The sequence below is a fragment of the Psammomys obesus genome, unplaced genomic scaffold (assembly GCF_907164565.1).
Source record: "Psammomys obesus unplaced genomic scaffold, mPsaObe1.curated_primary_1811, whole genome shotgun sequence".
Lineage (NCBI taxonomy): Eukaryota > Metazoa > Chordata > Mammalia > Rodentia > Muridae > Psammomys > Psammomys obesus.
The window spans coordinates 56,620,949-56,637,842 of NW_026591086.1; the positions used below are offsets into that span (position 1 = coordinate 56,620,949).

Sequence of the window (16,894 nt, forward strand, 5' to 3'; positions counted from 1 at the left end):
ACCTCCTGGAACATTTACAAAGTTTACATTTAACTGAAAGAGCAACCTGGTAGAAAGCAGTGTCTACAAAAAATCTTAGCCTAAAAGCTTTTAAGCAGAACAAACACAGAACTCTAAACTTGTGACTATTTATACAGTTTTATTGCTGCTAATTAGAGGAGAAGGCCAGGGGCTGTCATTGCCCTCCAAGCCAAGTCGGCTAAAGACTTACAACCCTCCCTAGAGATAAGCATTGAGGGGAATTCCTCCTGTTTGTCTTGCTAAGGGTTTACAATCTTCCTTTAGAGATAGGATGCTTGAGCTAAAACTCATAGTATAATAAAAACCTTCTGACCTTCTATGTTTGCCTATCTTCCTTCTGACTCACCACAAACACCTGTGTAAAGCTCTTACTCTTTTATTACCTACAATGTTTGGATTTTCTACAAGCAATTTCTGATACTGAATCTGACTCATTAATATTTCTAAGATTTTATTTTTCTTTTACTCTATTCTTGCTAAAGCTTCTAATAATCTATCGGAAATGTGTTTCCTTGAATAGTTAATTGTGCTGTTTCAAGAGAAACAACAAAAAGCTCATCAATCCAACCCTGCAACCGAGGTAGCGTGGAAATCTCAGAATACGTCCTTTTTGGCTTAGGTGGCCAGGGGTTATTCTGCCAGTGACCTCCAGGGAGCCAATTCCCGTGGGAAGCATCTCACGGAATAGCAGCACAATCTACTGATCTCCTGTCTAGTAGCACAATCTACTGATATGCTACACCTACGCTGCTGGAGTGGGTGTGGCCTTTTTGTTCAAGTGTTTTAGTAATTCTTGGTCCTTAGAATCTTTGCTTATATTTTCAAATTATTATGACAATTGTAAAAAAAAATACGGATATCCCTACTGTACTAAGGCTATACATCAGTTATGGCAGAGATAACATCTTTACAATATTGACCTCTTCATTAATGATGACATACCTTCCACTCACATAGGACTTCTGTCCTTTCTTTCAAAAGCTTCACATTAAACTTTGTTACACTGGTTTCTAGTATCAAAATAGTATATTCATTAAAATTTCTTATTTATTGTAATTTTTATGATTATAAACAGACCTACTAACAACATATTCAAATAGAAAGATTAATTAAAATAATTTATATATCCACAATATGCAAAATATGACAGTTTAAACTTTGAGCATTTTGGCATTCATGACATGAATAAGGATTGGTTATAATCTTATATGACATTCTTTAGTCATAGGATTTTGGGTAACTTCACTTCTAACTACTTAGATAATCAATAAAGCAATTTAAAATACTTGGGTAAAATCAGCAAAAAAAAACCCTATAGATATATGATAATGATATTAAACAAAGATTATCTTTCCTCAATTTTTATATCTAATATATAATTTTGTGACTCCAAATATTCTCACTTTTCAAAATCAGTGCTCTTAAAAAAAGTAGTTTTGTATTTATGTGGGGGGGCTGGGGAGGAAAATGGGGGATAGGGGTGGGACTAGGAGGAGATGAGGGGGGCTACAGCTAGGGTACAAAGTGAATAAACTATAATACATAATAAATAAATAAAAATTAAAAATACAGATGTTCATTTTAAAAAGCGCCCTGAAATACAACAACCACCCCGCCTAGGAGCTGACTTACGGCTCCTTCCTGCAGGAGGGACTCGGTCGTCAGATCTGACATGTTCCTTTACCACCAACCACCTTAGCTCATCGTTTATGCTCTATTTTAAATTAACTGCTGTGAAGATACCTGTATGTTAAAGAGCTTAGGGACAGTTAAAATCGCATAATTCACTGCCAAGACGATATAAATAGGATAGCACTTGTCAAGATCTCAGACTCAGCCACTAAATCTAGTGAATTATTTTGTGACTGTGAGGGAAGAGCAAAGCAGTGTGCGGTTCTCCCAGACAGCGCATTTCCAGAATGTTTTCAGAAACGCAGGGAGATGTTAACTTCTCCAAAATGTACTGCTCCCCCAAAGATCTGATTGCCTACAGGTTACTGGTAACAGCCCAAATGCACTCTGACATGGTCTAGCATCACATGAAAACCCTTCAGGTGTCACACTTCACTGAAAATATATCACCAATTCCTAGTGTGGCAGTCAGCCTGCACGGTGGTCCCGACAAGCCGCGCTCTCTACTTCATGCCTTACACAGCCCCTTCTCACACTCAACAGACACCTCCCCCAAGCAACAGAAAATACAGGCTCTAACTTCTGAGACTGTCTCATAGCCGAACTGTAGTTTTGCCCTCATATAATCCCCTGTTCTCGACTCAGCCAGATGCCGTGTTCTGAGCATTCCTTAGCAACCCACATGCACACGTGCACACGTGTATATAAGCACACACATTCTCGCACACACACACATTCGTGTACACACACACACACACACACATTTGCTCACACGTGCAAGTCCATGTGCATGCACCAGGTTTATGTGGCAATGGAATGAAGCACTTGGTCCATCTGCCACAGGCAGGATAAGTGTGCCACCTCAGAAGGCCAACATTCAGCTCCTGCCAAGAGCACCGACTGTGCAGCAGGAGGCACATTGAGACTGCAACCTCCTTATCTAAGATGCTCTCGGAAACCGGCGAGAAAAAAACACTGTTTTGAGTCATTAAGTTTGGTAATAATTTGCTGTTTAGCAATAAACTTACAAGGAACTAATTAAAAAATGTCATAAAACATTTTGATGTTTTTCTTAATTTTAAAAATAAAGACATAACAGCTCACTTAGAAATACAGATGTTCCCTGTCTTCTCCTACTTCTGATATCTGTCCTGTTTGGCCTTCTGAATGAGGATTGATCATCTTACCCAGGGTCCTCCTTGTTGTTTATCTTTTTAGGATTACAGATTTTTGTAGATTTATTCTATATTACAGACTACTATCCACTTATAAATGAGTATATACCATGTGTGTCTTTCTGCTTCTAGGTTACCTCACTCAGGATCATCTTTTCTAGTTCCCACCATTTGCCTGCAAATTTCATGATTTCCTTGTTTTTAATTGCCGAGTAGTATTCCATTGTGTAAATGTACCACAATTTCTGTATTTGTTCCTCAGTTGAGGGATATCCGAGTTGTTTCCAGCTTCTGGCTATTACAAATAAAGCTGCTACGAACATGGTTGCACAAATGTCCTTGTTGTGTACTTGATATTTGTCAAGTATTTGGATATTTGTCTAGGAATGGTATAGCTGGATCTTGAGGTAGCACTATTCCTAATTGTCTGAGAAAGCGCCAGATTGATTTCCAAAGTGGTTGGACAAGTTTACATTCCCACCAGCAATGGAGGAGGGTTCCCCTTTCTCCACAACCTCTCCAGCATGTGTTGTCACTTGAGTTTTTGACCTTAGTCATTCTGGTGGGTGTAAGGTGAAATCTAAGGGTCATTTTGATTTGCATTTCCCTGATGGCTAAGGACACTGAACATTTCTTTAAGTGTTTATCTGCCATTTGATATTCTTCTATTGAGAATTCTCTGCTACCACAGAGGCCCTCTGAAAGACTGTACCCAGCAGGGTATTGAAGCAGCTTCTGAGAATCATAGCTAAACTTTGGGCAGAGTGCTGGGAATCTTATGGAAGAAGGGAGAGAGGAAGACCTGGAGTGGAGAGGAGCTCCACAAGGAGAGCAACAGAGCCAAGAAAACCTGGGCACAGGGGGGCCTGAAGAGACTGATGCTCCAACCAAGGACCATTCATGAGATAACCTAGAACCCTTGCTCAGACGTAGCCCATGGCAGCTCAGTCTCTAAGTGGGTTCCCTAGTAATGGGAGCAGGGACTGTCTCTGACATGAACTCAGTGGCTGGCTCTTTGATCACCTCCCCCTGAGAGGGTGGAGACAGCCTTGCCAGGCCACAGAGGAAGACAATGCAGCCAGTCCTGATGAGACCTGATAGGCTAGGGTCAGATGGAAGGGGAGGAAGACCTCCCCTATCAATGGACTAGGGGAGGAAAGTGGGGGGTGGGGGTGGGACTAGGAGGAGATAAGGGAGGGGGCTACAGCTGGGATACAAAGTGAATAAACTATAATAAATAATAAATAAATAAAAATTAAAAATATAGATGTTCATTTTAAAAAGCACCCTGAAATACAAAAACCATCCTGCCTAAGAACTGATTTACAATTACTCAAACCAACAATTGCTATACCTAGCTGCCATTTTAGAACACAGATTTGAGTTCACTGGAGACAAATAGGCTTTTCCTCTGTATCTCTGTCTCTGTCTCACTATTTGAGTAGATTATTAAACATATTTCAGAAACACACACACGTAGTTTGAAAAAAGAAGACTACGAAAAGGAAAAAGAACAACATCTGGGGACAGTCGCAAGGTATTTTCACCAGGAGAACAACTGTCTTATATGGAGTTTGTGTGTGACTCCCTGACTTGCTCTCTTAGCACTATGCACTAACCACATGAGCTTGCATGTTATTGACATGGAAGAGAATGACAGCTGAGCACTATTCTCACTCAGGGAGAGTATATACTCACCATGTGCTCTAATGCATTAAAAAGCAGTTTCCTCCCAGGAGGGGTATCAAAATCAGCAATAATCCACAAAGTGACGGCAGATATCATATTGTCTGAAATTTGCAAACAGTCAAGCAAAATTAATTTTTTCTAAAATCAAAATAAAGGAAAATAAAAATTTCTGCTTAAACCCCACAAAATAAGTATTTGTTGTTGTTTTTCCAAGACAGGGTTTCTCTGTGTAGACTTGGCTGTCCTGGACTCACTTTGTAGACCAGGCTGGCCTCTCAAAGTAAGTATCTTAGAATTCAAAAACCGTGTTTTCCATGCACAGGCAGACATGTGCTGGAGCTGCTCAGAGTTCCACATCTTGATCTGCAGGCAGCCGAAGGAGACAGTGCCACTGTCTGGGCATAGCTTGAGCATAGGAGACCTCAAAGCCCCTCCCCACAGTGACACACTCTCTAACAAGACCACGCCTCCTAACAGTGCTGCTCCCTATGGGCCAAGCACTCACACCGTGAGTTTACGGTGGTCTTACTCACTGAAACCACCACAGTGACATAGCTGGAATTGCTGAATAATGGGAGAGACAAAGCCGTAGCTGGGCATCCCTCGGCACATAATGAATACTCCACTTCCAGGACTGGGGTATAGCAATGGAGGTGTGGCCAACGGGGCCCCATGGGAACTGCCACACCACATAGGCTACTGACAAGTTGCTCTCCACAAACTGATGATAAGGTGCTACTGCTGAAGACAACTGACTGAACATGAAGTGGCCAAGCTGGTGCCTATCTGGAGCCTTCACCTCTACCGACTAATACACAGGGTACTTTCCTACTACCAAAGCAAAGAGGTCAACACCAATTCAGCTACAAACTCAGTGCTTCACAATGATGAGCTGCATGCAAGACTCACTAGTAAAATAATGGCCCCAAAATTGGCTGGGAGTAACCAACCAACACATGATTGGATTTCTATCCCACTCCACAAGCTGGAACCTTTGCTTGACATGCTGGGGGCCTAGAACCTTAGAATCGATGGTCAGTGATTTAGGGAAAATAACAAATACTACTGTTCTGCTCAAGAAATGTAGCAACAAAGTGACCTCTAGTGACATTGTTCTATATTCATAGAACAGTGTGTTGCTCAGTCAGTATCAGATAAGGTTCCTCCTGTAGCAGATGGAAATAAATGCAGAGACCCACAGCTATACAATGTGCAGAGAATGAGAGACCCTGGAACAGCGGGCCACAGCTGGGATACAAAGTGAATAAATTGTAATAAATAAATATATAAATAAAATTTAAAAGAAAATGTTTTGACATTAAAATAATCTTAAAAATAATCATGGTATAAAATATGTAAAAATAATATTGTGTAAAATCCATTTCAATTAAAATAAAATGAGGGAACAAAGATATGTTAACCAAAGCAAACCAAACCACCTCAAAGCAGGACAAACAAAGCAAAATCTAACTAACCAAATTCTATTTACCTATTTAAACATAAAGTTGTAGCTTTATGGACCAAATCTGTGGTCCAACTTCAGACTTCTCTTTTTAACCTACGTCCTTATTTCTAAGTGTATAAACTGTCTTGGTCTCTCTTTTTCTTGTTGTGATCCCATCTTTAGCAAGACATCCAGATTTTGTTGACTCATAAAGGAGAAACACTATTATCTCATTTAATATAGAAATTACACTTTTATTTATGAACTTACCAAATAGGTTTTAATAGGCTTTATTACTTTTTTAAATGGCAAAAATGGATTAACATACTTTTTTAAAAAAGGCTGCATATATGATTAATGAGGATAAGAGGAACACTTTCTCAACTGCAACAACTGTTAAAATGTAATAAATTATAAACTGCCAAGTTGAAATCCAAGCCCCTAGCCAAAAATAGAAACATAGTAGCATTTGTTATCCAAGCACCTTACTAAAGCTAATGTTTTTATTACTTCAGGAATAAATCATAGAAAAATATGCTCATTACCTTGAGTTAAATAATGCATGTTTTTTGCAATCACAGCACTCTTATCTTGTGAATCCAAGAAAGAGAAAGTAGAGAAATCTTCAATATCAGCAGTTACTGAAATAACAAATGTTTAATAATGATTAATAAGCCATTCACAATAAGCATTTGGTGTACAGTATAAGAATGGTTCTCTACCTGATGAAGATAATAAATTAAGGTACTGTGGTTCTGTGTGCAAAATCAAAGAATTTAAGCGGGGTACAACATTATTCTTATCCATCAGGAAATCAATCGCATTGATTTCATCATTTAATATGCCCTAAAATAGAAACATATTACTTTATTAATATGGGCAAGTTACATGCATATTTTTGTTATGTAAGTAATTCATACAAATATATTTAAATATTTTAAAAGAGCATTTAATTTGGGATTTAAATTAGGATTACATTATTTAGGATTATCTTATAAAATAATTCAAATAATCTATTTTTCATGATATCTATAAATTTAATTATTAATTATTAAATGATCAGGGTGAACATTTTCATATAACTTAGGCCATTAAAAATTTCAATATACTTATGTCATTTGTGTCATATTTTTTCTTATAAGGGTGTACCTACCATAAAAACATCTCTTTGTAGATATACAAATGTATCCATCATTTTTTCCAGAACAACTCCTTTCAGTGCTTCAGTGTTCAACTCTTTGAGGTCAAAGGGTTCCCCATTATAAAGAGCCTGAGGCAAAGGACCTAGGCCAGTCATCTTATAAAAGCTTGCTCCTGCCTATTTATTAGAGATACCAGTGTCAAACACAACACAGCTACTTAAAAAGAAATGTAAGACAAAAAGAAACAGTGCCATATTTTTATGTCATAGGAAAAATGCTTAATTTTGTTATTTATACCTATACATTCAAAGAAAATCTAACCACATAAAGCAAGAATTTAAAAGTATCTTCTAACAAGGGTTGCTAGTTGTAGGAGATTAACAGAAAATTCATGAACACATTTTTTGGTTGTCCTAAAAGTTATTTACACAAGCAAGCAGTGATGGCCCTGTTGATTCTTGACATTTGATATGACATTTACTTAAAATCAAAAGTTATCTATATTAAAAACTATTGTATTATTCACTTATTCCATAAAGACTTCTTGACTCAATTCATGAGAATTATGTTACCCACACTGAAAATAGACTCAATACTGTTCTTCAAAGTTCACTAAATACTTACAAATTAAAGCAAGGTTCGAAGTGTGTCCATAAAAGGATCATTTAACAAGTCTGAGCATGAAGAGGAAGGGTTAGGTAAAGGCTCCTGTTAGACAATGACATTGAAAGCTTTAAAAGATGAATAAAAACTTTCCAGGAAGACAAAATGGAGAAAGACAGTCCAAGTGAAGGGACAGCAGATGAAGAACTAGAAGGAAGTGAGAAGATGGCACATTTAGGTAATGGCGATAAACACAGGCTGTTGTACTGTCAGGTATGGTTGCAGAGAGACTCTCAGAAGTCAGATCACAGAGGTCCTCAGTGTCGGGCCTGCCCTTTGTGAGTAAGTCATTCACCTGACATCTGATCCTAACTGTTAGGATTATTATTAGAACTGACATTCTCACAAGCAGTCTAGGAAACTAAGTACAAATTCAGTGCTCCCCTTCTCAGATAGGATCAAAAGTACTTAAATTTTGAAATGTGTGCAGACTCTTTCATAATTCATATCCAAGATCTAAATGCTAAGTCATGACCGAATGTTTTCAGATTCTGAAGCAGTTGGAAATTCAGAGTAGAGATATTGAGCTTGGAGCACTATTCTACCATCTGTACCCAGATCTGTCTGAGAAGAGAACTCTTAACCACAGTCCTGTATAATGTAGGTGCTTACTGGGAAGCTATCTGTTATTTTAAGACAACGAATGCATGCGAAGAACATACGTAAACAAAAGTAGCACCTTAGTAGAAGGAAAGATGGATAAATTAAAACAGGCATGAATAAAGTTCCCAGAGGTATCAATGACATGACCAATACCATCAGCACGACGGTTCAATGACAACTGTATGGTCATCTTATTTATTTTAAAAAGAACACAACAATGATGTACGAAAACAGACAAGACCCAGAATGGTGTGCAGCAGGCAAGGTCAGTGTCAGGAGCAGTTCAGAGGCAGAACTGATGAACCTGATGGCTGTTTGGGAGAATGTGGAGGAAAACAAACAGGTTAGGATGCCCACACACTTCCAGCAGAGGCAGCCTGTGACAACTATGGAACATGAAGAAGAAAACAGGTTTGGGGTAACAAGGGACACAGTGGGCTTAGTTTTAGATGCCTATGACGTCATATGCTTATGGGAAATCCCCTGGGCAAATGTCTGCCCTTCTTTCTGGTGTCTGTGCGTGTGCGTGTGTGCACAGTGTGTCTGTTACAGGAGCATGAGTGAGTACGAGTGTATGGAGCACAGGAGTTCATGCTGGCATCACTGCAATGGCTTCCCACCTGCTTGCAAAAGAATTTTAAGACAAGGTCTCTCATGGGACCTGAAGCTCATCAACTGCCCGTTAGCCAGAGGCACACTGCTCTCTTGGGCATGTGCCACAGTTGGCAGCTTTTCATCTTTTAAAATGGGACTGGGGATCTGAGCTCGGATCCTCATACCTACAGACAGGTACTTCACCAACTGAGCCATATCGCAGCCCTGAATGCATGTGTGTTGACGTTTAAAAAGATATCCCTGCTGGAAATACAGCTCTTCCCAGTGTACAACTTGTGATCAAGCAACCTGTGTATTTCAAGATATTAATGAGCAGAGACAAGCCAGTGATATACTTCCACACTGTTAGCCTACGTCTCTTTGGGGCTTAGACACATATGTTCAGTGCATTTCACACTTCCCGAAGTTCACAGGCATCTCAAATACTGGATACAAAAAGTGGAAATTATCTTCCATATATGTGTTTATGTGATGACAGATCTTGGAACCTCATTTCAAGTATCAGATATATTGGTATTATAAGTATTTCCATGTTTATCAAATCTCTTAAAGTTAGTCTTCTGGTCTAATTGAAACGTATTCCTCACTCATGTTTTCCCAAGTCCTCACACCACCCAGAGCCTCTGGTGACCTGCTTCGTGCCCCGTAGCTGTGCGCCCTTGTGCTCCTCATGGGGCTAAGACCCCAAGGCATTGCTTTTGTGCCTGGCATTTGCTTTACACTGTGTCCCGTCTTACCATTCTTCTTCTATCATACTTGGAATGGGTTCCCAAGATATCCAAAATGTCAGCATAAGGAAATTTATTTTGAAGAATACTTTTCACGTTATCCACAGCGAGTATTTGATTATCCTTCACTTTTTGGTACATCTGTGGAAACAAGATATATTTTTTCCTACAGTAACTGGCTTTATTTTTCTAAGACTATAATTCTACTTGCAAAATAAAGAGTGTGTCTGACCATTTCTTTTGTTTGCTGATTTTGAAAATAGGTCACATAAGCCCCAGGGTTGCCCTCAAATTACTGTGCAGCCAAGGATGACCTTGAACTCAAGTGCGTTCTGCCTTCACTTCTCTAGTGCTGTGATTACATCTGGTTCTTGCAGTGCTGGGGTTAAACTCAGAGCTTCATGTACGGTAGGCAAGTACTCCATCAATGAAGCTACAATCACTAAGGGCACTAAATATGCACATTATTATAGAGAAAGTGGTCATGCACTATCTTTAAACCATATTTAAGAAAATAGTTAAGATGCTGTAGAACTTTCAAAATGATAACCACTTATGTCGTATTAGACACTAACTTTACCATCATTCTCACTCTGACTGCTCTCCAGGATACACATCTCTAGCTGGTCTCCTCTCTTCCTAGTCTCAATGTGGTAAGCACACCTACATGCCTCTCATTCTTTCTCATCTCTCCTTTTAAAAATGGTGGTGGTATGTCTATCTGTGTGCACATGTGTGGGCCAGAGACTGCCTTGGAGTGTCTTCCCCCCCCCCCCCCCGAGCCTAGAGCGCACTTTTGGCAAAGCTGGCAGGCCAGAAAGCCCCTGGGACCTAGCCACAGCCCCGCTGCAGCGACGGGGTTGCAGGAGGGCACTGACATACGGCATCTTTGTGGGCAAGGATCAAACTTAGCCATACTAACTTCCCGGAACTTTTTTATATATTTAGAATGATATAATAATAAACATAGCAATACAAGAAAATCATTTATTCTGAAAAACCTTATCTAGTGCACAAACTCACATGTGTCATGGAAATAAATGCTTCTAATACATCATATTTTTCTTCAATATAATTGAAAGCTCGCCAAAGTGCAACTCCAGCATCTGTCGCTCCATCAACTTCATTATCCACATTAAGAATGAACACAAAACCAATTCTGGGGAAAGAGGACAAATCAACAATGCCACAGCCACCTCTGAAATAACAAACTACTGAGATATTACCCTGCAACATCTAGATGGGGAGGGAACATATTAGATGTGGGGAAAGGGAATTTGCCCATTTACGCAAATCTCACAGCTGTTACAGTTCTGAAAAATGTCAGACATGCTTGAGTGGCCCTAACATCTCCAGAGTAATCCTACTATTTCCTGAGAAAGCTAGCAGATAGGTAAGAACTGTTCAGCTTTGACTGACAGAGTCTACCAGAAAGGAGGGTCAGGATATTTCACAACTCAAGTCATGTTCCTGCCATGAGATCTGCTGCTTTAAAAGCACAGTCATACTCCCTGTAACACATTATAGGCAGCACTAGATTTACCGCAGTTTACAGCTTAATAATGTAAATTTATAATTACCTAAGAGGAATTTCATTATAATAAAAAAATTCTGCCAAACTTATAAAGTCCAAGGTATATTCTTGAGCAGGATCAATAAACAGAACCTAGAAGAATGAACATAATAATTATTATAAGACTTTAGAATTTTCATGAAATTTAAATGTAGTCTATTTTTGTAATTTAAATCATGAAATTAAAGATTTAAGATTTTAAAAACTTCTTGATTGAACATACAAGAATTTTATAATTTTATGAAGCTCATAGTTACATATTAAATATAATTACACATGGAATCTTAAATAGTTTAAAGATATTCTTTGTGGATACACAATAAAAAGTATATATTTCGTACAAAATGGAAGACCTCATTTCACATATTCGTTGGCTCTTTTGTGAAAATGTTAAAAAATATTGTAAATCAGAAGGGGAAAAAGAACAGACAGTGGAAGTGGATGAAGAGAGGGACCTGGGTAAGAGATGGGGTGGAGAGGAAAAGGAGGCTGGGGATCATATGTGAGGAGAGCGTGGGCAGGAGGCCAGAGGTCTGTGAGAGAGATGGGAAATCAGGGGGTCAGCCATCTCTGAGACAATTTGGAGACCTGCAATGGGGGAGGCTCCTGAGGATATGGGAGTAACTCTAGCTGAGACTCTTAGCACAGGGGACATGGAGACTGAAGTTGCCAGGCAGGACTTCTAGTGGAGGGACCCACTAGAAAACCCACCCACAAAACCTTTAACTCAAAACTTACCCTGCCTACAAGATGTGCAGGGATAAAGATGGAGCAGAGATTGAAGGAATGTCCAGCCACTGACTGGCCCAACCTGACCCCCACCCCATGGGAGAGAGCCAATCCCTGACACTATAATGGTACAATAACGTGTATAATGACCCTATATTGATACAAGGCTTGCAGGCAGGAACCTAGCAGAGCAGTCCTCTGAGAGGCTCCACCAAGTAGTGGATGGAAACGGATGTACAGATATCATTTATGAGAGCTGAGTAATAATCAAATTAAGTAAATTACTGGCTTTCATGCTCCTTAAAATAGCCACTCCAATCCTGGCATGCCAGGCAAGTACTCCTTGGACTTGACATGACTGCTACCCAACAGCAAGGCAATCAAAAAAGAATATTATCATATAAAAATAATATAAGAATTAAAATAACAAAACTCACCAAATTATGAAAATTACGCCTTATGGAAGGAACTGTTTCATGTAATACTGGTTTCAGAAGTTCCCAGCAACTCGTAGGCCAACTAACATACATACCATCATTTTCTAAGTCATTAATCCACTAGAAAAGAATTCAGGAATCTTTTAAAGCTACCTTGAGATAGATAACAGTTACATTACTTTCAAATTTAGATTTTTTTTTTTTTTACTCTACTAAACCACAGGTGGAAACACACACAGATTTTGCTGTATTTCTGACATAAAAAGCCAACTGAATAGGAAATATGACACATGACAACTGTATGCTTCCAAAAACAAATGAAAACTTTGGCTCATTGCAAACTGCTTTGTTTGTAGCCATCTGTATTGCTTGGTGTGCTGACGGTGGGGGTATGTGCATGCATGTGGCGCAGATCCTGCCGAGCCACATCCTGCCGGGACTCGAGCGATGAGCCATTGGAAAGCATCTGACGTGGGGCTGGGAGGGGCTGAGGGAGGGGGCTGGGGTACAAAGTGAATAAACTATAATTAATATGAAAAATAAAATTTAATAAAAAAAAAACTTCTGGCAGAGTGTCCTCTAATTTGCCACATGTACATAGTCTCTACAAAGACTGAGACAGACTTTCTACTTCTAGAAATTTATTATTTCTTAGCTCTTTAGCAGAGTTCTAAGTTCACATAACAGACACTATAGATACAGGCATAAATCATCTCACTTTTAACAGTAGTTACAACAATGAGAGAGAATAGCAAAGAAATAAGGCTTGAATAATAAATAAATAAATAAATAAACTATACATAAAATAAAAGCATCTTCTATCCAACACTACCAGAATATACATTCTTTTCAACTACACATTAGGCATTCTACAGGATAGGTATATGTTATTACATGCAAAAAAGGAGTATCAATAAATTTATAAAACTGAAATGGTATAAACTATGCAATCATACAATAAACTAAAATTTAAAGTTAGCAAGAAAAATTCAGAAACATCACAAATATGCAGAAACTAAATAGTATAATCTTAAATAACCAATGAGTAAAAAACAAATCACAAGGACATTTAAAACACTCTTTGAAACAGGACATAGGAAACTTTGGGAGCAGCAAAACACTATAGCGATAAGTACCTACATTATGAAGTAATGATCTCAAGTCAATTATCTAATTTTCACCCTAAGAACCTAAGAAAAGTAAAGTGGCATAATAAATGTAAAAGCAAGAAGGGGTCAATACCAGTAAAGACTTGTACAAAGGTAAATAAAATAACAAAACAGCAGAGCCATACAGAAGAAACTAAAAGTTGGTGAACAACAAACTTGATAAAAGTTTAGTGGGGTTGACAAGACACCACCAACAAAGACTCAGATGCCAAACCTGTAATTAAATCAAATCAGTAGATACCAGAAAATAGAAGCCATGTAACTAATCAATAACCCTTAAGAACATAGACACTATATATGCTACAATATACACAAAATAAATGCAGCTTCAGCAGTCCAAAAAGTAAATTGTGCTCAAGCAGGCACTTTCCTACAGATGAAAAATTATTTCAACATATGGGAATCTATTTAACATATCATATCATTATAGGAGAATTAACATTTTAATAGACAAAGGAAAAAGCTTAATTTTTCATTATGAAAACATCCAACCAACTAGGAACACAGAGGAGCTTCCTTATCCTGATAGAGGGCATGTGTAAGAATCAACAGTACACATACTAGGTGGTGTAAGACTGATTGGCCCAACTTCTGGCTCTTTTGAATCCTACTAAAATCACTTAAGATGAGGATGGTTTATTTTAGAAACATGAACAAAAGCTGAGTGTGGTGATGTACACTTTAACCCCATGCAGAGACAGGTGGTTCTCTGTGAATTCAAGGCCAGCCTGGTCCATAGAGCAAATTCCAGAACAGCCAGGGCTACACAGAGAAACTGTGTCTTGAAAAACTAAAACCCAAACCCAAACCATACTAACCAACCAACCAATCGACCAAGAGACCGACCAAACAAACAACCTACAGTAAACCAAAGCTACCGCCACCACCAAAACCCCGTGAACTGTAGACTGCTCAGGAAGCTTTCTTGGCTATGGATTTTCAGCTGAATTTCGCAAAGAAAGTAGGAGCTAACTGAGGAATAGGAAAAGGAGGAGATGAGACCCAGTGGTCTCAGGAAGTTCTTCTGAGAATGGAATGGCAGCTACAGTCAGCACTGGAATACAGATATATATATATTTTTTTTAAGAATCACCTTGTTACTTCAACAAAGAAGGTAGGAGCTATTTGATAAACAGCAGGATGCAGTACAGACTAAAGTCATAGCCCAAGGCACACTGCCCAGGCTTGATTCTCCTCATGTTTAGGTCTATTCTCACCTCCCAGATCCCCGCTGGTGCTTTGTTACTGCTCCTATTCCTAGGACTGTCTTCTGCTTGTTTTATCTTTGAAGCTGGAAGAGCTGCTTCATGAGAGTCCTAATCCTTGGGTGAAGCTACTAAGTGGACAGAGAATGGGTTTGTGTTTTTGTTCCCTCTTCTGAATACTCAGTCACTCAATGCTTAGAGGTATTCTAAAGACTGCAAATACATAGTTTTATGGTAAGCCCTAAAAAACTCAAATGTTTAGGATAAGGAATAATCTGAGCACTTACCACTATTGCAGAATGCCGAATATCTAACACATAGTCATAGTCCCACACAGGCAAATTTAATGTTAAAATTTTGTTCATATCTTCTTCACTGAGCCCAAGATTTTTAAGGCCATTCATCAGTTTTCCTTCTGATTTCAGCATATCTAAAATACTTTATGATCAAAGAAGAAATAATTTTAATTTTGTCAAAACTTGGAAAATCTAGAGTTTGACAATATTTTTTTCAATTGTGTATCTACATGTTCATGTATGTAGACGCACATGAGTATGCATGACTGTGGAAGACAAGTCAACATTAATAGTTAAAGCTAATTTCAGTCATTTTAAGATTTTAAATTTAATATCAATCAAAATTTGGTTCAACAAATATTTGAGTTCCATGTTGTAAAGCTATCATAGTGGTTGACAAACAAGCTAAAATAAGTTGCCCATGTAGACTTTGAAGTCTAGTGAGTAACCAATGCTAAGAAACTAATTATCGCATGGTAATTTTACATTTAAAATTTAAAGCCATAGCATGTAGTGCTTTGAGGATTTGTGATTCCAGAGGTGTAATGCTTATATATACTTAGTATTTGTAGAGCTCAACAGAATTAAATCAGATAACCATTACGATATGCAAAACTCATAGACTAACAACTCCAGTATCAGGCATGAGAAACCCCCTTAGAATGGCTGGAATGTCCTACCCAGCTCTAACACCTCTGATCCACTCATCAAAGAATCCTCTTTATAACAGATGGAGAGCATCACAGAAAACCACAACTGGACACAGTACATAGATCAACATATCATGAAGAGCCTAGCCCCCAAACATCACAGCTCCTGTATCTATAGCTCATGAACATCTTGGAAGATGTTTGGAAGAAAAACTTTAAGAGCCAAAATATCAGGAAGTCTGCTATAAAACCCTCTCCCGGAAATGTCTGTATAAGTAAGACCAGAACAATGGGAATATAAATGGTGGAAGAGGTAAAATTTTGCAGGGTACCATCCATAGACAGAGTACAGGAAACTAATTATAGTTGAGAGAAGGTCAATTAATCTGTTTCCATTGTTGATTATCCAAAGTAGATTGGACACTCTATTTCTCTTCTGTCTGACTCATGACTTTAACTTACAGTTGAGCTGGGTATGGTGGCACACACCTTTAATCCTAGCACTCAGGAGGCAGAGGCAGGTGAGTTCGAGGCCAGTCTGGTCTACAAAGTGAGTCTAGGACAGCCATGGCTACACAAAGAAACCCTGTCTCAAAAACAAAACAAACCAATACAAAACAACTAACCAGTGCCCAGAAAGGCTTTCTGAGACTGAAGCATCAACCAAGGACCTAGGACCCCTACAAAGATGTAGCAGATGGGAAGCTTAGGCTTCATGTGGGTCCTCTAGGAAGGGAAAAGGGTGACTGTAGTGGGAACAGACTCACTTGCCAGCTTTTTGATCACTTCCCCCAGGCAGGAGTGCCTTGCCAAGCCATAGGGGAAGAGAACATACTCAGTCCAGAAGCAACTTGATGATCTAGGGATGGGGGGGATAGGGAGTCTGCTTTTCTGAGGAAGAGGGGTGGAGAGAAGGAGGGAGGGTGGGACTGGGAGGGGAGAAGGGATGTGGCTACAACCAGGATGTAAAATAAATAAAAATAAATTAAAAACAATACAAAAACAAAACAAAAACTTACAGATAAGTGGCCACTGTACCAGAGGCCTGTCTAATTCTACCTCAGTGTACTTTTGAAGAATTCTGTTTGTCCTAAGACACCTGATGGCACACAACATTCTAACT

General features: G+C 38.8%; 1 protein-coding gene across 1 annotated transcript in view; it reads right to left on the reverse strand.

Moving 5' to 3' along the window:
- Uggt2 (UDP-glucose glycoprotein glucosyltransferase 2) overlaps positions 1-16,894 on the reverse strand; it is an 87,135-nt gene that overhangs the window by 43,203 nt on the left and 27,038 nt on the right. Inside the window, exons 12-20 of the mRNA XM_055609925.1 lie at positions 15,113-15,263; positions 12,452-12,571; positions 11,293-11,378; positions 10,736-10,871; positions 9,722-9,853; positions 7,115-7,279; positions 6,684-6,807; positions 6,507-6,602; positions 4,527-4,618 (exon numbers count right to left, since the gene is read on the reverse strand). Of these exons, the coding sequence (XP_055465900.1) occupies positions 4,527-4,618; positions 6,507-6,602; positions 6,684-6,807; positions 7,115-7,279; positions 9,722-9,853; positions 10,736-10,871; positions 11,293-11,378; positions 12,452-12,571; positions 15,113-15,263 (1,102 nt within the window). The remainder of the gene's footprint in view (positions 1-4,526; positions 4,619-6,506; positions 6,603-6,683; positions 6,808-7,114; positions 7,280-9,721; positions 9,854-10,735; positions 10,872-11,292; positions 11,379-12,451; positions 12,572-15,112; positions 15,264-16,894) is intronic.